At 44.3% G+C, this 23,978-nt stretch overlaps 1 protein-coding gene and 1 pseudogene across 1 annotated transcript in view; both read left to right on the plus strand.

Annotated features, from left to right (window-relative positions):
- On the plus strand, positions 1 to 1,348 carry LOC120869016 (annotated as a pseudogene).
- A 275-nt stretch (positions 1,349 to 1,623) lies between these two features.
- Positions 1,624 to 23,978, plus strand: part of SVIL (supervillin) — a 185,943-nt gene continuing 163,588 nt past the window's right edge. Inside the window, 1 exon segment of the mRNA XM_040248038.1 lies at positions 1,624 to 2,386. Coding sequence (XP_040103972.1) covers positions 2,371 to 2,386 — 16 coding nt within the window. The 5' untranslated portion in view covers positions 1,624 to 2,370.

A 23,978-nucleotide genomic window follows, 5' to 3' on the forward strand; every position in this document is an offset into this window, starting at 1 on the left:
AAAACAAATAATCCTCATTTGAAATCAGATTAAAAAGAAAAGACATCCTACAAGCTTTTGTTAATAGAGGCCATGTAGGACTTTTTAGAGCAAAGTCCTGGCTGTGCCTACATCACTGCCTCACAGCTCTTCAGACATTAGTGGATCCCAACTTTGGGGCTCCCAAGACTACAGCCGATCCTGAAGCGAGGTGGAGGGAACAGGGTGGTTTTCTCAAAAGGTGCACCTAGGAGTGCCTGAGTTTGGTACAATTTCGTAAGCCTATTTATCGGAATGCCACATGGGCAGCTGGACTTTTGAGGGTGAAGAATGAGTGCATTTCCAGGCAGGTCATCCTTGTACACAAATCACTAGCAGCTAGAAAGCCTCAAAGGTATATGAACCGTGGGCCTTACCATTTGCATCAGTGCATTCTTTCCCCAGTACTCCTTTATTCATTTAGATTGTGTGAGAGCAACTGTTTAAGACACATGGTCCGCTCCCTACACCAGCCCTTCAAGATGCCGAAGGGAAAGAAGGCCAAGGGGAAGAAGGTGGCCCCGGCCATGGTGAAGAAGCAGGAGGCCAAGAAGGTGGTCAACCCCTTGTTCGAGAAGAGGCCCAAGAATTTTGGCATTGGACCGGACATCCAACCCAAGAGGGACCTCACCCGCTTTGTCAAATGGCCCCGCTACATCCGGCTGCAGTGGCAAAGGGCTATTCTCTATAAGCGGCTGAAAGTGCCTCCTACAATTAACCAATTCACCCAGGCCTTGGACCGACAAACAGCTACTCAGCTGCTTTAGCTGGCCCACAAGTACAGACTAGAGATAAAGCAAGAGAAGATGCAGAGGCTGCTGGCCCAAGCTGAGAAGAAAGCTGCTGGCAAAGGTGATGCCCCCACCAAGAGGCCACCTGTCCTTCAAGCAGGGGTCAACACTGTCACCACCCTGGTGGAGAACAAGAAGGCGCAGCTGGTGGTGATCGCTCATGATGTGGATCCCATTGAGCTTGTGGTCTTCCTGCCTGCCCTGTGCTGCAAGATGGGGGTTCCCTACTGCATCATCAAGGGCAAGGCCCGGCTGGGGCGCCTGGTCCACAGGAAGACGTGCACCACCGTAGCCTTCGCACAAGTCAGTTCGGAGGACAAGAGTGTCCTGGCTAAGCTGGTGGAAGCCATCAGGACCAATTACAATGACAGATACGATGAGATCCGTCGTCACTGGGGAGGCAGTGTCCTGGGGCCGAAGTCAGTGGCTCGCATCGCCAAGCTAGAAAAGGCGAAGGCCAAAGAGCTGGCCATCAAGCTGGGCTGAGTGTACACTATTGAGTTTTCTGTACATAAAAGTAATAAAAAAGATTCTTCTTCTTCTTCAAAAAAAAAGACACATGGTCCTTCAAGTAACAACCTTCTCTTGAGAACTTGGACTATTCCTTAGGCTGTTAAGCACTTTGGATATTCGGGGCAAACATCATGTCTCGAGACCATGATTAAAGACTATGCATTTTGGATGAGCCCAAGTGGTGTTTATTTTCTCTTTTACAAGGAAAGAGAGAGAGAGAGAGAGTGAGAATGAGTGTGTGTGTGTGTGTGTATGTGTGTCTGTGTCTGTGTGTTTATTTTCTCTTTTACAAGGAGTGTGTGTGTGTGCAGCCCTGCACACTTTGGTAAGTCGGATTTTTAAAGTTTTATCTGACTTCTCTCAGCTCACATTTCTGCCTTTTCTTATATGGAATGTAAGTGGCTGATTCTAAAACCTTAGTTTTAAAACCCAGTGTTTCCTAACTGGCTTGGCATGATATGAGAAAATACGCTGGTTTTTCAAGCTCTGCTAAAAGCCTTCTTGTAAGGATTTTTTCCTTGTATGTGTGGTTTGAAAACTTATTTTGATGTGGTTTTTGTTGTTTGGTTGTATTTCCTTGTGCATGTAGAGGGTGTGCAGTTTAGGGATTTTGAGGGAAGAATTTTTCAGGGTTACTTTCATGAAAACAATCTTCTTCTGAAAGAAGCATCTTTATTCTCAAGCACAGATCCACAGGGTTTTTAATTATTATGGGAAATCATTATCAGGAGTTTGCTCTACTTGAGGAAATCACCAGCTTCAAAGAAACCATGAGTCCAGAATCTGTTGTTTGTTGTTGTTGTTTTTTTTAGCTGTCCTCTGCCCTGGGTTTAGAGATCTCTACTAACTTCCACTTATGGGACAATTAGAGTCTGGTTATCTGGAAGGAATCATTTGAACCTTAACCTGTCATTTTGCCTACAAGGCCGGGCTAAAGGGCACTGTTGATTATCTTGATCTTAAAAGAGCGAGAGATGGTCAAAAGAGAAAGCCTTGGTGTGCTCCGCTCACTGTGGCCCCTGAGAACAGCCTGCCCTGGTTCCTCATCATGCTCAAGTCTCAAGGTTAGTGTCCAGGTGTCTTGTAATCATTTGCAGGTGACCAGACTGCATTTAGCAGGTGCTACTGACAGCATTTCAGATCCATCCATGGAGGAAAACTGATTCCATTTTCTCTGCGCAAGGGTGGGTCTGTGCAAATAACTTTGTTTCTCAAAATCATCTTGTTTGCCTTGGGCTGCAGCCAGACCTCTCATGTGAGTGGTGTGTGCTGTGTCACAGACCTCAGCCCGGGAGCCTGAACTTTGCTTTGTCCATCAGATCGAGGAGACGGGGTGTGTGTGAAGCCGGCAGCTGGCCCTTGGGAGACTCCAGGGGGCCAAAAAAAAAAAAAAAAGGATGTTCATGAACTTATGTAGACAGAACCTTTGGGCAGATTTCTCTGAGGTTTGGGACTCTAGGTAACAGGAAGAGAGGAGAAGCCAGGTAAGGACTTTTGGATTTTCTGAGATTACTCCATTTGGCTGTATTTAGAAGCCTCGTTAGCATTTCACGGGCTGTTAGGGGCCTTGTGCTCTTCTTGGTGGGGTTGGGGTGTGTGTGTATATTTGTATATGTTTGGTGAGGGGAGTGGTCTCTGCTTTTTGAATGTTGATAATGTACTTAGGTTCGGGCATTTTAGCTAACAATGCCGCTAGTTTGACTGTTTAAGTAAAAACTAGGGTTCTTAAAAAAAAAAAAAAAAAACACCCTGCTGTCCTACTACCAAAAACCTAGTACTGTCTGGCTTTCTCTGCAGGAAAAATAAACAAGTCCATAAAAATCCTTCAGGCATCATTCTTTGTGATCTTTTATTCAATCCAATTTATGATGAATGTCTTATTTCAAATAAAACTTACCATCAAGCAGGAAACAGTAACTGTGGAAGAATATAAATACACTTTTGGACTTCTCTGTACCTTACCTGGTCCCAGACACACACAAACATACATAGAGACATATACACACAGAGACAGACACACTCATGCCCTCATAGACACACAAAGAGACAAAGATGCGCACACACACAGACATATATACACCCTCCTTGTAGTCTGACTTAAAAACAGTAGGTAGCAAGCATCTTGAAGGGCAAACAGAAGGTACAATATAATCAAGTAAGCGGTTGAATCGAAATTGGAACAAGTCTGGACTTTTCACTTTCATTTGGATACTATTACTAACTCTCTCTGCCGGGTTTAGGCTTTTCAAACATTCTTTGGCCCTGGGAGGGAGTTGTATAACCATAAAACTGGAGAATCCTGGCCCTAGAATAAATGTTCCTTTAAAAACCCCAAGGACAGAAAATTGAACACAGCTGTGTAAGAGAAAAAGTAAGGGGGGGAAAAAAGAGTGGAGTGATGGTTCAGGGCTGTGGACGCCCTGACCAAGTTTCCCAGGGCGTTGGGGCTGTGGTTTCTGGGTGGAAGCTGGGAGCTCCAGTGTTCTTTCTGAAAGTTTCAGGACAAGGTCAGGACCTTCCTTCAGCGAGGTAGGTTCCTGTGATGTGGTGCAGAGTACATCCTGGTTGGTGGCCTGTCTTGTCTTGGGCATAGTCTTTTGTTTTCCCCTGAGTCCATTGGGGTTTCCAGTCACTTGCTGAGAAGCCATTATTCCGCAAACCTCCCAGTTTCTACTTAAAATTAAACCTCAGAGCCTAAGCAGTTGATGCTGGAATTAGAAGATAAGACAAGAGTTTTGAGCCGCAGGTTGCAGCTCCTCTGGCCCCTCAATCACAGAATTTTCCAAACAATGATGAGACTTCCAGCGTGTGCCCTTGGGATGAAAGCCATGCTGTCACCTCTCTGATGTTTGCTGGGTGGGTCCGCTTGTTTGGTTTATAGACCCCAGGAAGCCATGGCTGTGGACCCCAGCCTCTGTGCAGCCTGGGATTAATCACTTAGCTCTTTGTCAGACCGTGTAATGATGATTCATGCGTCTTCCTCTACAAGATTAGATTACTGTAATTTTCATATCCTGGACTGCCCACTGGGGATTCGAATTAATACTTGTTGGTATAGAAAGCAGGATCGTGTTTCTAGGGAGAAAAAAGCCAAGCTTGCCCACTTGGCCATCGGCAAAAAAATATTTAGGGAGGGCCCTGTTAGGAGTGTGACTCTGGAAAGCAATCTTGTCTTCAGGGCTCACCAGGCAATTAGCTTACAAAAAGGCCTGCAGACCAGGCCTCCCCGTGCCGGGAGCCCAGGTGCCATGGATTTGCATAAGTGATGCTAAAAGATCAGAATGCACTGAGGCCTTTGCCAGGAAGCCCTGCAGGGAAATCAGGCCTCATCTAATAAGGAAACTCTTCCCCAAAGATTTTGGTATGTGGAGAGGAGGTGAACTAATTCAGGCTTGTGAAACTGTCTTGCTGAAGTGAGCAGGACTGTAATCACAGACCAGAGACTGCGGGGTGAGCAGTGAGGGGCAATGAAAAAACCTTTTTACTTTATAAAAACTCTGTCTGGTACTTTCCCTGTAAAATAGATATTATTCATCCCTCTCTTCCAACAAACATTTATTGAGCTTTTACTGTGTCTTGAAAGTGAAAGTCACTCAGTCATATCCAAGTCTTTGTGATCCCATGGACTAGTCCATGGAATTCTCCAGGCCAGAATACTGAAGTGGGTAGCCCTTCCCTTTCCCAGGGGATCTTCCAAACCCAGGGATTGAACCCAGGTCTCCCTCATTGCAGGAGGATTCTTTACCAGCCAGGCACTGTTTTTTCATACTGTCCATGGGGTTCTCAAGGCAAGAATACTGAAGTGGTTTGCCATTCAGTTGGTGATGGACAGAGAAGCCTGGTGTGTTGCAGTCCATGGGGTCACAAAGAGTCGGACATGACTGAGTGACTGAAGTGAGTGAGGCACCGTTCTGGGGTACCAGAAATGAAATCATCTACACAGCAGGCAAAAATCTCTGTCCTGGTGGAGTTCACATTCCCAGGGCACCAAGGTGGGAATGTGGGCCATACTAAGGACTTGGGAGAACCTGGAATAATTCCTAAATGAGCATCATCCTTTGAGGATGTATCTGCCAACATGTTTCTCCTCTCTTCGCTCTGATGTGGTGTGTGTGGTCCATCCCACAGATGAGGTTACCAGACATTTCTAATAGAGCCTCTAAAGGGAATTTTCCCCATGCATGCTACTAAGGACTCCACGCTGGTATAACAAGTCCAGCAGATGACTTTGGGGTCTTTGAAGGGATTGTCCACTCTAGACCGAGTCCCTGTTTGAGGGAGCTGAGGTGTGATCCAGGGTTTTTATCTTTATTTCTTGTCTTGCTGTCTCATAAATACTTCTCACTCCTGAATGCCTGGTGCTGACCCACTTGATCTCTCCTTGGATCCCTTTCCACCATCTATTTCTCATAATTCTCTCCAGTTTTCTCTGGTGACTGTGAGACAGTGCTTTGCCTCAGAGTCACAGAATCTCAGGCTTTTAGAACCAAACCAGACCTTGGGTCAGCCTAGTCCAGCAATTCTCTGGCCTCTGGACTGAGACCAAGTTGTCACCTGAGGCTGTGAAATGAGAACGATCAGAAAGTGAATTCTGTTTCGGAACTTAATCAATGGGTCTCCATATCGTTCCCTTATTTTCTTTTCTTGAAACTTTTCAGTTTTTAGCATCGCCCACCTACCCCAGAAATTCCTCCTCCTGAACCCGCATGCACTCCCAACCCCTGCCCAGCCCTGCCCCCGTGTTGCCTGCTCGGTTGACCCCAACCCCGCACCCTGTTCTCCCAAGCTTAGACGTGTCCAGACAGCACTCTCCTCCTTAGCGCTGTCACCCCAGCCCCCAAATCAGCTGTGTCTGGGTTACCCTTAGGGTAGGAAGTCACCACCCTTTGTGCCTCCAGGATCTCCAGCGGGAGCCACAGACACACTTGAAGCTACAACATGTAGTGGTTCAGCTTTATAGAATTATTGTACTGTGGTTCCGCTTTATTACAGGTTTATTAGGCTTCTGTGGGTTGGCCCAAGTGTGCAGCCATCACTTAAGAGTTGTGTTTCTGGAGGAGAAGGAGAAGGATCGTGATGCTGGAAACCCAGTGGTGGGCACTGTGCCCCCTCCTCGGGCTGCATGGGGTTATGGGGTGTGCAGAGGCCGGGGGACGTGGTTACAGAGCAAGCAGCCCTGGTTCTTTGTGTCCTCAGTGCATCTCTGGAGTCTGGGTGTTGCTCCCAGTTCTCCTCTGTAACCCGGTGCAGAGATGGACTCTTACACAGCACCCCAAGGAGGACCACAGGGATGTCGTGTTTCATGCAGAAATCAGGGCTGTCCATTCTCTCTTGTTGTTTGGAGTCAGCCAAGGAAACCCACCCCCTCTCCCCCACCCCGTTTTTTGATTTTTGATTTTGTATTGGGATATAGCCGATTAACAATGTTGTGATTGCTTCAGGTGAACAGCGAAGGGACTCAGCCATACATACACATGTATCCATTCTTCTTCAAACTCCCATCCAGGCTGCCCCATAACATCGAGCACAGTTCTCTGTGCTGTACTGTAGGTCCTTGTTGGTTATCTGTTTTAAATATGCAATGTGTTCATGTCCATCGCAAACTCCCTAACTATCCCTTCCCCACATCCCTCCCACTGGTGACCATAAGTTTGTTCTCTAAGTCTGTCAGTCTCTTTCTGTTTTGTCGGTAAGTTCATGTGTTTATTTCTTTTTAGACTTCGCATATAAGGGATGTCATACGATATTTCTCAAGGGAACCCCTTTTGGTGCTACGCTTTGTGATGTCAGCCCCCTCATGGAAAAGAAAGAGTCTCTGAGTCTTCTCTCGTGTGCAAGAGCCTCCCGGCACTGCTGTATCATATCCCTCTGAGCCAGTGTCCCCACTTGAGAAGCCACCTCTGCATTTCTGCCATGCGATGAATCGACAGCAGTCCCATACTTTTAAATCTATAGCAGCCAAAATAGAGTAGGTCACACTCTGTACATCTCCGATTACTCTCAAGACTCTGAGTGCGGTGTCCAGGAATGCAATGCTGGTCCAGCCCTCTGAGAGGCTGTGTGCCCGCAGCCAGGACTCATAAAACATGGGCCAGGCCTCCCCCTTGCTCCCAGCAAACTCACATTTCATCTGGACCATGAGCCCAGCAGTTCTGCTCCTGCTGCGCATTTCTCCACACCCATCATTCTTGAAGCTGCAGCCTGGGAGAGAGGGCTTGGCTTGCTCATCTGGTGTTCGAAGCCAGTGACCTACACATGACCTTGGAGCTCAAAATATTGTCCTCCAAACCAATGAAGCTCTCCCTAAGCTTTGAGAGGGAGGGAGAGAGAGAGAGACAGACAGACAGACATTGATTGATTGATTTAGACTAACTGGGAGAGGGTGCTTTATTGGTTGAAAAATACTGTTAACAACAACAACAAAAAAAAACCCTTTTTGCTTTTAAAAAATCTACCCACAGTAAAATTTATTTGTCCATGGTCCAGGCAGCCCAAGCTCAGAGTCATGGGGGTGTATTAGTGTAGGTGTTAAGAGATGACGAGGTATGTTTTGGTCTTTACTCACAGATGTCGAAATCCCAAGTTTATGGAGAAGAAGAAAGTGATTCCAAGTCTGCTTCCCAAGTTATATGGAGAAAAAGAAAGTGATTCCAAGGCTGGTCCCATCATAGCAGAAACAAGGACAGACTTCAGACCCTGGTGCTTAGTGTTTTCAACTCCTGGAAAGGAGCGGCTTAAACAAATACTTCTCTTGATTGCTCAAGTTCATTGCCATTTAGAAAGCAGAACTTTGCAGAAGGCAGGAGCAGTCAGGTGGAGAACTTTGTTTTGCTTTCTGCGCACTGACAGTTCTGGCTGAAATTCTGACGTCCCCCTCTTCAGAAATAGGTGCTTCATGGAGGGAAAACTGGACAGTGAGCCTTCTGCCAAAAGCCTATGAGCTGGCTCCACCCACTTCATTCCTTGCCTATAAAGTGAGGAGCCACTTTGTCACTCTTGGCACTTTCTAACTCCAGAGGGGTAGTCAGTGTCCATTGGTTTACTCCTGGAAAAAAAAGAGCATGTCGCTGAATTAAAATTAGAAAGAGACCTAAAGGCATGCCACAGACATTTATTATGTGCAGGGAGTGACGGACACTGCTGGGTTCCATGGATGCAGAGACAGACGGGGCCCCTGCCCTTTGGACACGAACAGTCTAGAGGCTGGAATTCACGGAGCACATTAGGAAGGGCTCATTGAGAAGTAGAGTCAGCTGAGCCTTAAAGGATAATGAGGGATTTTCTAAGTGACAAGGAAGGGAAGGCATTCTTGAGACCAGCCTGGATCTAGCAACCCCAGTCACTGTGGTTTCTGGTTGTCGCCTCTGGGGTGGAGGGGTGCTGGGACATACGACTGAAGAGGTGGGAGGGGCTGAGTCACAGTAGGGACTTTGGAATTACCCACCAGGCCAGCCCCTGTCAACCCCCTGTTTGTCACCAGCACACAGATGTTGTATGCACATGTCACAGGATCCTGGATGTATCCAAATGTGAAGTTGGTCATAAAATGAGACATGCAATCCTCTTGAATCACACAGCTATCAGCCACACATCCATCAGAGTAAGTCACCGCAGATCTGGGTCCATGAGATCATCTCTGTTGCTGCTGTTCAGTCGCTCAGTTGTGTCTGACTCTTTGTGACCCCGTGGACTGCAGCATGCCAGGCTTCCCTGTCCTTTACTATCTCCCTGAGTTGGCTCAAACTCATGTTCTTTGAGTTGGTGATGCCATCCAACCATCTCATCCTCTGTCACTCCCTTTTCCTCTTGCCCTCAATCTTTCCCAGCATCAGGGTCTTTTCCAATGAGTAGGCTCTTCGCCATCAGGTGGCCAAAGGATTGGAGCTTCAGCATCAGTCCTTCCAGTGAATATTCAGGGTTGATTTCCTTTAGGATTGACTGGTTTGATCTCCGTGCAGTCCAAGGGACTTTCAAGAGTCTTCTTGTGAGTCAAGTGCAATTGCCCCAGGATTCATGTGTAACCTGATCCCTTTCCCCTCCTCCTGATGAATATCTACAGGAGGGTGAAAGTGAGTCTTTTGTGGGGACATGCTTACATTTACTCTTCTAGAACCTTGAATTCTCAGAACTTGTCACATGAGCCTCCATCCAGGAGAAGTACCTGGCTGCCCAGGGAGACACCAGGAGCCAAGTCCATGCTGAGAACTGCTGGTGAGTGAGTTGGGAGATTTACCCCCAGAGTGATGCAGTCAGTCAGGCTGCTTAAAACACATTCTGGAAGGAGTGAAGAGGATGAGTTTGAGGAGGGAAACACAGCTGGAGGCTCTTGCAGTAGTTCTGACTAGAGGCAGTTGAGAGAAGGGGTGAGGAAGTAGAAGCAGGGAGGAAGGCTGAGCTCCTGGCCACAGGATGTGGTCCTGGCTGGAAGGGAGGGTCTGGGGCTGAGGCTGTGATCAGCCGGGAAAGCAGGAGCCAGGGGTCACAGTGGGAGGGGAGGAGCGTAGCATCATTTGTCTCCTGTCTCATATCCTGGTTTTCTGAACTCCAGGGAATCAGCGCCATCTGGAATTCTGCTGAGGGGGTTACAGAACTCACTCTGGGAGAAACAGAGATTTGGTGGCTGTGGAAATGGGCAGAGGATGTCAGATGCCTTATAGAGGCCAGGTCCACCAGGAGGGCCCATGGTTGGGGAGCAGTTCCTCAGATGTGGAGGAAGCTGGAATCCCATTGTAAACCTGAAGGGGGAGGGACTGGGGTTGGGTGGGGGGAGGAGACAGTGGTTGTGGAAGATGAGTGATGAGGAAGTTAGATCCAAAGGCCCTGAGAGCCAAACTAACTCATGCTGGACTTTTGTGTTAGAAAGGATCAGCTCTGGGGAAGCCACGTAATGCAGGTATAAGATGAAGCTTGTCTTCGGTTCATTGAACAACTTCGGTTCATTGAACAAGAGCTGCCCAAGCCCAGGAATATCCATACTCCTTTGGATCTAAGTTTCACGTTCTGGCATCTGAGAGGATAAAGAGCACTGAAGGACCCTCAGACGTCCTGTCCCACCATGCAGAAGGCTAGATTTTGATCTTGTCCTTTTATTTTCAAGAATGATACCTCCAAGGCTATAGAACTCTTGACTCTAGAAACCTATTTTCTGTGTTTGTAGTGGGATGAAATTTTGAGATGGCTGGGTCACCTTCCTCTCTGAAGAGTTTTCTTGTTTCTCAATCAGGTTGATCAGGTTTTGAAAATCAGGTTGCGCAGTGGATTGAACTGCTGAAATTGAAGGGGAGGGATCCTGTTGTTTATTAGATAGGCCCCAGGAATTAGAGATGGCTCTTTTCAGCATCCAGACAACCAGCCATATAAACATGCTCAGTTGGAAAGCAATGCTTTCCATTTCTTCTTCTGTATGAAATGTTTTACTTAGGGCTATGACTTTCCATCTTGTAAGGGAAAAGAAACATTTCCAATTTGAATTTCTTAGGGTGGCATTGATGACAGGCAAATCCACTTAGATTTACTCAGAGTACAATTATGGTCAGTAACCCAGTTACAAATGGGTTGCATTTGGAAGTTTCATTTGAAGTAGATTTTTAAAAAATGTTTAGACTTTTAATTTTGAGATAATAGATTCAGATGTGCTTATAAGAATTACTACAGAGAGAGCGAGCGAGCGCTGTGTACTTTTGACCCATTCACCCCAAGTGGTAACATCTGGCAAAACTGTAAATAAAATAAGATCATCACCAGGGTACTGGGTTTGATGCAGTTGGTAGGACAGAGGAAGAACTATTTACGCTGTTCTCACAGCCCTGTCACCCTAGCCCTAGCCTCTGCTGTGTCCTCCACGTCTGCACAGTTAGCTTTCAGGGAATGTTGTAGAAGTGCGACCACACAGCATCTAAACTTTGAGGATCAGCTTTCTTCAACTCAGTACAGTTCCCTGGATATTCTTCCAGGTGGCTGCAGATATCAATAGATTGTTCCGTTTTATTTCTGAGCAGACTTCCATGGTATGGCCACACCAAATTTTTATTTAGCTGTTCATCCATCAAAAACATCTGGCTGGTTTCCAGGTTTTGTCTATTGTGAATAAAGCTACTATGAACATTTGTATTCAGGATTTTTATGAAAATAAGTTTCCATTTCTCTGCAATAGATGTTCAGGAGTGCAGTTGGCGGGCCATATGGTAGTTTGGTTTGGCAGCTTTAGTTTTCAAAGAAACTGCCAAACTGTTTTCCCAGAGTAGCCGCGCCATTTTATATCCCCACCAGCGATGTGTGGCCGAGTTTCTCCTTGCCAGCGCTTGGTGTAGTCAGTTTTTTTCTTTTCTTTTTTTTTTTTAATGTTTGCCATTCTGATAGGTGTGTAGGAATATCTCATTGTTTTAATTTGCGTTTCTTGAATGGCTAATGGTGTTGCACATCTTTTCATGTTCAACGTGAAATTTGCCATTTGTCTTTGTCTTTCATCTTCTTGGTGAAATGCCTCACTGTACCTTTTGCCCATTTTCTAATTGGACTGATTGGGGTTTTTTCTTTTCTTTTTTTTTTTGCTGTTGATTTTGAGAGTTCTTCCTGTGTTCTATATAGTTCTCCTTTTTCAGATATGTAATGACAAATATTTTCTCCCATCCCCTAGCATGTCTTTTCATCCTCTTAATGTGATCTTCTGAAAACGCAGAAGTTTTATATTTTGATGAATCTAATTCATGATTTTTCACTTTTATGAGTTGTGTTTTTTTAAACTTTGGTTTATATTCTTTTTAAAATTTTTATTTATTTTAATTTTGGCTGCTCTGGGTCTTGAGCTGCTTTGGCTGCTCTGCACGTAGGTTTTCTCTAGTTACAGTGAGCCGGAGTGCTTGGGCTTCCCATTGTGCTGGCTTCTCGTTGCAGAGCATGGGCTCTAGAGCGTGGACTCAGTAGTTGTGGCACATGGGCTTAGTTGCCCTTAGTAAGTTGGATCTTACTGGACCAGGGATCAAACCTGAGATTCTTAACCATTGGACCACCAGGGAAGTCCAGGTCTAAGACACTGAGTGCTTTTTGTGTTGAGAACAAGAACTCATCTAGATCCTGAAGATTTTCTCCTGTTTTTTTTTTTTTTTTTACCCCTAATGCCTCACTTTGGCTAATTTTTATATAAGGTGTGAAGATTAGATGTAAAAGTTTTGTTTGTTTATTTTGGTCTATGTCTGTCCATTTGCTCCAGAACCATTTGTTGAAATGGTGTCTTATGTCAAAAATTAGTTATATTTGTGTGGTCTATTTCAGGTTTCTTTATTCTAATCCATTATTATATCTTTTTAGTAAGGCTTAATATGGGATAGATTACTCTCACTTTATTCTTCTTTTTCAAGATTGTTTTAGCTACACTAAGGCCTGCGCCTGCCTCTCTTCCTATAAATTTTAGAATAAGCCTATCTTTTTCTAATAAAAATTCTCCCTGGCATGTTGATAGGAATTGTATTAAATCTAGAGATCATTTTAGGGGAGAACTGACATCTATACTATGTTGACTCTTCAAACCCATGAGCAGAGTGTATGTGTATTTGTTTACTTAGGTCTCCTTGGCTGTCTTTTATCAGTATTTTAAATTTTTCAGCATACTGAATCTGTATATGTTAAGTTTGTATCAAAATATTTTTTGTCATGATTGTAAAAGCATTGTGTTTTAATTTTGGTTTCCACATGTTCATTATTATTATAAAATAGTTTCCATAGAAGGTAGTTTCTCTTAAGAGTAGTCATAGTTTTTAGATTAGCCCACAAAAGCCAGATTAAAAGTCATGCTAAAGCTGATATAATGAAGTTAGTAGTGAGAATGATAGACTACCATATGGTTATTATAATTCTAGTATTAATAGCAAATGAGAAATAATTATCAAATATCTTGGAGAGGTCTAAGTCTAGTTCTTATATTTATAAAATGTGATGTTCGCTTTTCTTCATGGGTATATCATTAAATCTGCTGCCATGCATGTCATTTCTGATACTGTCATAGTTTGGGAAAGAAGTGTGTATGACAAGAGTTTCCTAATTTCAGGATGCAGTCAGAAAAAAAAAAAAGGAAAGTATTTAAACACATTGCACAGGTAGAACTAACTGGACTTTGAACAAAGATACAAAGCATGTATAAAAGATGCACTTGAGAAGAATTAATCTTTAGACTCCAATGCATTAAGCTAGGCCAATTCTGTTGCAGCAGGAAACAATAACCTCAGAGGTGTCCAAACGTTAGATGTTTATTTTGTGGGAGTGAACCTGTTTTGGGAAAAAAGCCTGCATCGTTGTGGTAGCAGTGATTCATTGTCTCCTCTTTTCTTAAAAGAAAGACCTCAGTAGTTAATTGTTTCACCTAAGTTTTTGTTTTTACCCTGCTTGCTCCAGGAGGAGTTTAAAGCAGCATTTATAAATATATAAAGCAAAGTCAAATAAAATTTAAAAAGGGTAAAAAGCAAAATTGGTTGAAGGGAAAATAAAGTGAGGCCCCATGGGGATGGAGATTAGGAAGAAGGAGTCATGCTGTGAAGTTTTGTTTGTCATCTTGAGGTGATTAAAAAACTTGGTTTGGACCAAGCGTCTTTAACCCTTGTGCAAAACAGTCACAAAGCCGGTGTTTAATCATTACAGCTGCCCAGGGTATCTGCCTTCTTCCCTGGCCACAGGACTGTCTGTTTAGAAAGAGGCATTGTCCTGCAGGGTTAATGACTAACCGGAATTCAGGTCCTGCTCTGGGAGCCTCTGCTGACTGGTGCAGCTGGAGGGTCAGAGAATTAGCAGCCAGGTGCCTGCCCCTGAGCAGCACAGAATTCTGAGTTCTATGCTTTATACTGAAGTTAGATGAAGAGATTCTGTTAGTCTTCCCAATGACAAGGACACCCATAGTTGTAAGTATTTTTATAAGCAGGGTTGTAATATTAGTTTGAATACCTAAAAAAACATAAATAGCCTTTTAAGAAGTGGTTGTGCTCGACAGTTCTTTTTTTGTCGCCCCTTAGTTAAGTTTCTTCTGGTCTTTGAGTGAGCTTTACAACCTGAGCTCCATCTGAAGCGAGATCCATCCATTCAGAGCATGGTCTTTGGTTTTAAGACAAAATATTTGTATTGTTTTAGAGAAATTCTTTCCAGGGCAATTCTTTCTTCTGATGACTCATTTTCTATCGGAAATTTCTCTTTTTGGAAGTGGGGAGAAACCCACAGATGTCCGCACCACGTGTAAACTTGTAGAGAGACGTGTGCCTTTATAGCATACTGTTTATACATGTATGTGTATGTTACTTTCTGAATGTTGGTATCTGAGCTTTATCAGTGGTTTTGTGTTCTTTTATAATCCGAAGACTAGCATTAGAAGAACATTTGCCTATTCAGTTCTGTATGGTTGTAGCCCGTTCAGGAGATGGCTGTTGCATTTTTAGTTTCTCTGTAAAGCAAGCTGAAAGACAATGTGGCAGTTCTCATTGCACTTGAGGTTGCCACTGGCCAGGCCTGTTGCAACAGCTGATGGGCCCCTCTGAGTTTCAGGAGCTATTTCTGGTAGATGAGCTGAGATCAAGGCTCTCCCAGTTCAGGCCATAAAAGGCCCGTCCCATGTGGAATTGCTCCACTGCTTCTGACAGCGTCCTCAGAGGCTGAAGTGTCCTCAGGTTTTACTTGGATTTACCCAGGAATGGATGGCCACACCAAGGCCAGATTGCGGAAGTTCAGCGTCAAGGACACCAGGGGACCGACAGCTTCAAAAAGAAGACACTTGTTGATAATATTTTGGCGGTCTTTTTTCGGAGAAACTTTTGGGATGTAGCCTTCACCTGTTTTATTGCATTTGGCACCCAAACGCCATTTGGAAAGCACCGTTCTAAATTTATCCTCTTCTGAGTCATCACTTCTGATAGATGCAGTTACCTTGTTTGCGTTGTAGTATTTGATTTTGTACAGTGTTCCTTGGGCTAACTTTTGAGATTTTGCTTTTTGTTTAGAATTTGAAAGTAGTATTCTTTGAAAGGAGACACACAGAGAATACTTGAGGACAACCAAAGCCGAATTAGAGGATATAACGTGTTTTATTTTTTTAATTAGAAAAATAAGGAATTACAGTGTGATTTTTTCCCCCCCCTTTAACTTAGAGGAACAAGGAGTGTACAGAAATTTGAAGTAAGTGAAAACCCTTCCTATAAATCTAAATGCAGTTTTTTTTTTTTTTTTTAAGTATCATTTGTCTGAGCATGCTTCTGAAGGATTTGTAGATGTCAAACGCTGGAATGTTCCTGCCAGTATGTGCTAGTTGTTGCATACTTCTGTAGGTACCCTTGGGCATGTTTTTGGTTTCAGAATGATTGGATTTTTTTTTTTTTATTAAAAGAAAAATAACTTACTTTATGGTTACAGAAAGGTTGATACTAACAATTCAGCCTACGGTCTAGAAGGTACTCCTGTCTAAACGTTAAGCACTTGAAGCCTTGGAATTAATAGCATATTCACAATACAGAGTACTTCAATCATTGTATCACATGTATGGAGGTGGAGTTCAGAAGGTCAAGTTTTATTTCTTTCCTATTATTAATCCATGTGGAAATATTAGGTTGGCCAAAAAGTTCGGGTTTTTCCGTAACATCTTATGGAAAAACCCAAACGAACTTTGTGGCCAACCCAATATAAATCATCAGTGTTCCTTTTGCATGGTCTTTGTTTTGAGGGTTCTTTACCTTGGTACTCTGATTCTTTAATTTATAGAACCTCTGATGTTTCAGGATTTATTTATTTATAAAAAAAAAATTCTCACTCTAGTTTCTAGGTTTGGGGCTGTATTTCATTTTTTTGTTCTCCAAGAAAATAATGCCATATCATTCTTGTAAAGCTCTAGAGACAGCTGTGGTCTGTTTGTAATTTAGCTTGGTGATTTGCTTGTGTTGAAAAAAAAGGGTGGTTCCTTATTTTGTTTTTGTTTTTTTTATTTTAAAGATGGTTTCTTTATACTGTATCAGATGGACCAGTAGGGGCAGTAATTATTTTTATCAGGTAGAAAAACAGAATATTTATAGAGATGAGCCTCATCAGTGAGTACTGCCATGGTTCTCAATCAGACTGAGTACCGCAACCCTGGGGGCTTTTGGAAGTGCTTGGGGGTGATTCTGGCTTTTATAACAACTGTGGATGGTGTTTGAGGGGATGTGGCTATGACTGTAAATGCCTGGTAATGGGGGACAGTCCCATGTGGTAAGGTAAAGCATGGCCCTGGCCGAAATGCTGGTGGTGTTCCTGCTGAGAAAAACTGCAGGGTAGCAGTCATCAATCCCAGGGCAAAGCAGCATAAACCAGGCATATTGCGACTGCCTCTCTTCATCAGCCCAGAAGAGCTCTTGGGAAGCCAAGTAGTGGGTGTCCTGCCAGGAGTAATCATCCTATCTGTCCTCTGAGACGGTGACACAGGTGGGCACAGAGAGGCGGTTTGCTCATCTTGTTTCCTCCTGGACAGTTCTCGTCATCCCCCAAGGAAATGCTAACTCTGGAGCCACAAGGATACTTACTATTCAAAACAGCATTCAGTCAAAGCGCCCAGCTTACGATGTCTCCTGTACTCAGTGCACACAGATAGCTCTGCTGGTACTTTTAGGACATCTTGTTTCTTGGTAACCACTATAAGATTTTTGAATTTCCATTCGGAATGAAAATCTTTGTCAATACCTAAGGTTGTTTACAACTTTACAGTTCAGAAACTATATCCAAAGAAGAGGGCTGTTGGCTGAGAGCAGCAGTGTTCAGGTCAGAGGCTGCATGGAAAGCTGCAGGAGCGACCACCGCAGGCAGCTCTCTGCTGCCAAGAGTATTAATACGCTAGTCTGGGGGCTGCCCTGTGACCAGGCGAATTCCCCCATCTGGAACTTTCCTGCAGCTTTTAACTCTGAGCCGGAAGCTGCTTGGTCACTCTCCATAGGTCACCACGACAGCTGAGTCAGTCTCTGAAAGGATGCTTCTGCCCCCACACCTCCTGAGCCTCCCTGCGCCTTCCCCTAACCTGGATGATGGCGTCACCCTTTTGCCCCATGTTCTCTGCTGTCCTGTCCATCCTCAGAATGACCTTGCTAAAGCAAGAGGAGTGAGTGAGTGAGTGAAAGTCGCTCAGTCATGTCCGATTCTTTTCGACCCCATAGACTGTAGCTTGCCAGGCTCCTCTGTCCATGGAATTCTCCAGGCCAGATTACTGGAGTGGGTTCCCTTCTCCAGGGGATCTTCCCAACCCAGGGATCGAACTCCAGTCTCCCGTGTTGCAGGCAGATTCTTTACCATCTGAGCCACGAGGGAAGCCAAACCAAGAGGAAAGCAAAAACCAAACTTTGCATAGTTTCCCACTGATTAAAGGCCAAAGCCCAGCTCCTCAGCCTCCCCTTCAGGGTCTTTCATGCCACTCTTTTTGCTGGGACCCCTCCCTGAAATATTCTGCCTTCCCCTGCTTGCCAGGGAAGTGATCTCAAAGGAGATTTTCCCAGAAGCCTCCTCTGACCTTCTGCCTCTGGGTTCTGGGGCCTTGACTTAAGCCTGTGCTTTATCCCATGGGGCCCTGACACCGTGTCCTGGGGCCCCCTTCCTCTGTAGGGGGTGTTCAACGAGGCACCTGGGTTCCAGCACCCACTGCACAGTGGCTGGTCTGCAGATGTGAGCTGCTTGGATCCCTTGAAATGATCTGTGGATTCTGCATATCAGAATTTAGCTGCACAAAATACTCTTGCTGCTGTTATTATTCACGACAGAAGTGGGTGTTCTATGTTCTAAGTTCTGTTGTTTTTTTTTTTCCCCCATATCTAATAATGCAAGCAGAAAGACTTGTCCTCCTATTACAAGCCTGCTGGGGTTTCTGTATGTGCTCTTTTGCCAACACAGGAAATTAAGGTGCGTGCGATGAAATCAGCCACTTCATTATTGGAGTTTTGCCGAAAATGAAGAAACTCATCTCGTGGTGTGATTTGATTTAGGTGCTTTTCCTGAGCATTAAACTTCATCCCTAGGGTGAAGCATCTCAGGGTGGTTTGCACTGCTGGCCTCCAAAGGAGGGGTACAGCAGCTGGATGTGGGTTCAAAAGGATCTCTGTCCCACTTTCTCACGGCCATGCACTGATGCAGGAGGTTTTGAAAGAGGGGTGTATTTCACCTCGTTACTTGCTTATTCTCTTCTGAAAGTTGATCCTTTAATCCCAAGCAAGTTCATAACCCATTTCTAACTGGCTTTTGTATACACAAAGAAAGCGCTTTCCTGTTTGCTGTGGGTCATTGACTGGCCCGTGTCCCAGCCCTGGGTTCATGTCAGCACGTGTGTGTTGAGGGTTTCATCTCAATATTGCACACCTGGGTACAGATCGCCCGACTGATTGCGTGTTCCCCATCTTTAGTGAACTCATTCCCTACAGGAGCTCAGACGCAGACAGAACAGAGCTGTTATCCAAGGCAGCTGGAAGGGATGAACAAAAATAATATCATTACTGTCTGCCAGCCTTAAGGCCATGCTTTTCCTTACATGACCTCGCTTAAGTTTTCCCAGGGCCCCTGAGACATAATACTATCATTATCTCCATTCTACAGAGGAGGAGAACTGAGGTTTAAGGCCTAAGGGCACATATTGTAGGGTCAAGGTAGAAATGGATTGGAACCCAGATCTATCTCACGTCAGTGCCTATCGTCATAAGCACCACTTTAAGCCAGTACATCTCAAACTTGACTGAGCATCACCTGTACTCTTGTTAACGTTCAGGTTTTGATTGGGTAGGTCTAGGTGGGGGAGAGCGGAGAAGGCAATGGCACCCCACTCCTACTCTTGCCTGGAAAATCCCATGGACGGAGGAGCCTGTTGGGCTACAAGGGGGTCGCTAGGAGTCAGACATGACTGAGCAACTTCACTTTCACTTTTCACTTTCACGTGTTGGAGAAGGAAATGGCAACCCACTCCAGTGTTCTTGCCTGGAGAATCCCAGGGATGAGGGAGCCTGGTGGGCTGCTGTCTATGGGTCACACAGAGTCGGACACGACTGAAGCAACTTAGCAGCAGCAGCAGGTGGGGGAGAGAGTCAGCAAGCCAGCGCCCAGGTGATGCTCACACCTCTGGTCTGAGGACCGACTTTGAGTAGCATGGTTGTAAACGCCTCTCAAGATGGAAGCAACCAGCTCAGGGGATTTGAAGGAGCCATGGAAAAAGTGATTCAGTTCCTTGTGCCTTTCACACCCTCCCTTCCATGCTTTGCCTGCGTTGTTGCCACTATTTCTCTTATTTCCAATGTCTGTCTGCCTTTCTCCTGGCTCCTCCTCTGGTCCTGCATCCTGATCTCAGGCTCTCCCTCTCTGGCCCACCACCCATCCCTCCACACCCTCCCAGGAGCTCCTTCTCCCTCCCAGACCTGCTCCATCTCCCGGGTTCTCTGACCTCGCTGAGCTTTGCCTCTGAGCATCTCTGTGTCAGGATGCCACCTTGGATGTAGTAAGGTTGTGAGACTCTGGCCCCTGCACTGGGCATCCCTGGATGGCTGTGTGCTTGGGCCATCCTCTTGCCTTTGTTTTCTGAATCCTTTGCACAGCTCATCTTCTGAGGGTCTACATTAAGATAAAAATTCTTGTGCTGCTGGTTATACATTGAATTAATTGTACAACCTGTCCATTTCAGATGGAATATATTCATTTGGATTTCAGAGCTTATTGACTTGCTTCATCAGAGTTTATGTCCTATATCACCTGTATTGTTAGAATTATGCATAAGAAAGAAAAATTACCTTCTCACTCAAAGGGCTTTTATAAATAATGTACCTATAATTTGGAACTCTTTTTTTTCATTTATTTTTTATTGAAGTAGCATTGGTTTATAATATTTTATGTTTCATGTATACATTATTTTTCAACTTCTGTGTACCCTACAGCATGCTCACCACCAAAAATTTTGTTTTCATCCTTCACCATACCTATTTAATCCTGCCTGCTCCTCCCCATCTGGTAACCACTAGTCCATTCTTTGTATCTATGTACCTATGTGTTTGTTTTTGTTTGGTTTGTTCATTTAGTTAGTGTTTTTATTCTCCACATATGAATGAAATCATATGGTATTTTACTCCATCAGACTTATTTCACTAAGTGTAATACCCTCAAGGACAATCTGTGTCATCACATATGGCAAGATTTCATTCTTTTTTATGGCTGAGTAGTATTCTAGTATGTGTTTGCATATTGGATTTTTTTCCCCTTCATTCACTGATGGGCATTTAGGTTGCTTCCATATCTTGGCTACCATGAATAATGCCAGGATGAACAGAAGGGTACATATTTCTTTTCTAATTAGTGTTTTCATATTTTTTAGATAAATACCCAGAAGTGTGATACCTGGATCATTTGGTAAATCTTCTTACGGTTTGAGGAATCTCTATACTGCTTTGCCTAGGGGTTGCACAAGTTCACAGTCGCATCCAGTGCATGAGGTGTTTTGGTTAATGAGAGGTCTCTCATTTCTTTCCAAACTCTCAATAATGTTCTGAGTATAGAAAGTAGACAGAAATCTTAGGTTCAGATATATATGGTCACTAAACAGAAAAATAGTATGGATATTTTTATATTTTTAAGACTTTAAATATTTCAAGGCGTGGTCTTTTCACAATTCTGAAAATTCTGTATCTAATTTTACTACATTTAACCAAAATTTTAAAATAGACACACACTGTATTTGCACACACATTACACACTCAACAATGAACAAGCCACTCCAGCCAAAACTCAAACAGGAAAGCAACTGATTTTCAGTAGTAGCTTAAAATATGTTGAATTAAGAAATCACTTATAAGACAAAAAATAACTTCTGAAAGTGTTAGTCCTGTTTTTGTGTACAGATTTTCTTAGAGAGTCTTACATTGAAGGTGACATTTCAGCTTACCATGTGCTAGGATGGTCACCAGATTTCAGCCATATTCATTTACTTCTGCAATTCCTCTATTCCTTTAACAGTATGACAAAACCAAAAGACAGGTGACATTCAAGTGTCTATCATTTGTTGACAGTATTGTGTTGGATTCCTAACACAGCTCATGACTCTATAGATTTGAACCCGATTAGGGCTTCCGTCCATGGGGTCGCACAGAGTCGGACACGACTGAAGTGACTTAGCAGCAGCAGCAGCAGGGATTCCCTGGTGGCTCAGAATTTAAAGAATCTGCCTGCAGTACAGGAGACCTGGGTTCAGTCTCTGGGTTGGGAAGGTCCCCTGGAGGAGGGCATGTCAACCCGCTCTAGTGTTCTTGCCTGGATAATTCCCATGGACAGAGTAGCCTGGTGGGCTACAGTCTATGGGGCCTCAAAGATTCGGGCATAACAGTGACTAAGCACAGCACACAGAAGGAGAAAAAAATGGGGCAAGCCACTAAAAGGTAGACAGCTCTGCAAATTATGCTCATGGTCTTAATTTCCACCAGATGTTCATTTCAGGCACACACACATAATCCTTTGGCTTTACGATTTCATACATTTTTGATCGAACACGTTGAATATTTTACAGTTCCGTGACTGGATGACTGTTGCCGTGATGCAGGGGACCAGGGTGAGAAAGCCTCCTGTGAAGCTTGTTCCCCAACACAGGAGCCTCCCAGGGAGATGGAATTTATTTATTTGGATTGGTATCTGTTCTTCCCTCCTGAGACTTCAGAGAGCTTGCAGGCAGCTCACAGTTCTTAAATATTTAAATATTCCAAAGTGAGCTGCAGGATGAAGGTGCAAGGATGGGGAATAAAAGTGGTGGGGGGAATATTGTGAAATCTATGATAGCAAACAAGCTGCTTGCTCTCCCCACCCTCGGGCTCCCTCCCAGAGCTCTCGGGAAGCATTTTCCCTGCTCTGAGTGGAGAAGGAAAATCTCACGTGAAGGTGTGTGAACCTGAGGAATGCTAGGGGCAATGGCAGAATTAGGTAGGGGCAGCCCTGATGTTGATTAATAACCAGCTGTGTGACCTTGGGTACGTTCTTAACCTCGCTGGGCTTCATTTATTCAAATGGGCACCAGATTGGAGGATTTCTAAACCCCTAATTATTTGGATTCTATACAGTGGAGGTGATGGAATTCCAGTTGAGCTATTTCAAATCCTGAAAGATGATGCTGTGAAAGTGTTGCACTCAATATGCCAGCAAATTTGGAAAACTCAGGAGTGGCCACAGGACTAGAAAAGGTCAGTTTTCATTCCAGTCCCAAAGAAAGACAATGCCAAAGAATGCTCAAACTACTGCACAATTGCACTCATCTCACATGCTAGTAAAGTAATGCTTAAAAATCTCCAAGCCAGGCTTCAGCAATACATGAACCGTGAACTTCCAGATGTTCAAGCTGGTTTTAGAAAAGGCAGAGGAACCAGAGATCAAATTGCCAACATCCACTGGATCATGGAAAAAGCAAGAGAGTTCCAGAAAAACATCTATTTTTGCTTTATTGACTATGCCAAAGCCTTTGACTGTGTGGATCACAATACACTGTGGAAAATTCTTAAAGAGATGGGAATACCAGACCACCTAACCTGCCTCTTGAGAAATCTGTATGCAGGTCAGGAAGCAACAGTTAGAATTGGACATGGAACAACAGATTGGTTCCAAATAGGAAAAGGAGTACGTCAAGGCTGTATATTGTCACCCTGCTTATTTAACTTCTATGCAGAGTAAGTCGTGAGAAATGCTGGGCTGGAGGAAGCACAAGCTGGAATCAAAATTGCTGGGAGAAATATCAATAACCTCAGATATGCAGATGACACCACCGTTATGGCAGAAAGTGAAGAAGAACTAAAAAGCCTCTTGATGAGAGTGACAGAGGAGAGTGAGAAACTTGGCTTAAAGCTCAACATTCAGAAAACGAAGATCATGGCATCTGGTCCCATCACTTCATGGCAAATAGATGGGGAAGCAGTGGAAACAGTGTCAGACTTTATTTTTGGGGGCTCCAAAATCACTGCAGATGGTGATTGCAGCCATGAAATTAAAAAACACTTACTCCTTAGAAGGAAAGTTATGACCAACCTAGACAGCATATTAAAAAACAGAGACATCACTTTGCCAACAAAGGTCCATCTAGTCAAGGCTATGGTTTTTCCTGTGGTCATGTATGGATGTGAGAGTTGGACTGTGAAGAAAGCTGAGCACCGAAAAATTGATGCTTTTGAACTGTGGTGTTGGAGAAGACTCTTGAGAGTCCCTTGGACTGCAAGGAGATCCAACCAGTCCATTCTAAAGGAGATCAGTCCTGGGTGTTCATTGGAAGGACTGATGTTGAAGCTGAAAGTCCAGTACTTTGGCCACCTGATGTGAAGAGCTGATTCTTTTGAAAAGACCCTGATGCTGGGAAAGATTGAGGGCAGGAGGAGAAGGGGACGACAGAGGTTGAGATGGTTGGATGGCATCACCGACTCAATGGACATGGGTTTGGGTGGACTCCAGGAGTTGGTTTTGGACAAGGAGGCCTGGTGTGCTGCGATTCATGGGGTACTCGGACACAACTGAGCGACTGAACTGAACTGAATCCTAAGATTTCAGAGCTTGAAAATATGCCAGCCTTCCCTGGAAAGGAAACCCTGAGTCTAGAAGGTGGTGGTCCAAGGTTTGGAAGAGCAGGAGAGGGGAACGGAGTCTAATGGACTGTCACAATTGTCGTATTCAAGTTCCCTGAAG

The sequence above is a fragment of the Oryx dammah genome, unplaced genomic scaffold (genome assembly GCF_014754425.2).
Source record: "Oryx dammah isolate SB20612 unplaced genomic scaffold, SCBI_Odam_1.1 HiC_scaffold_10, whole genome shotgun sequence".
NCBI classification, from domain to species: Eukaryota; Metazoa; Chordata; class Mammalia; order Artiodactyla; family Bovidae; genus Oryx; species Oryx dammah.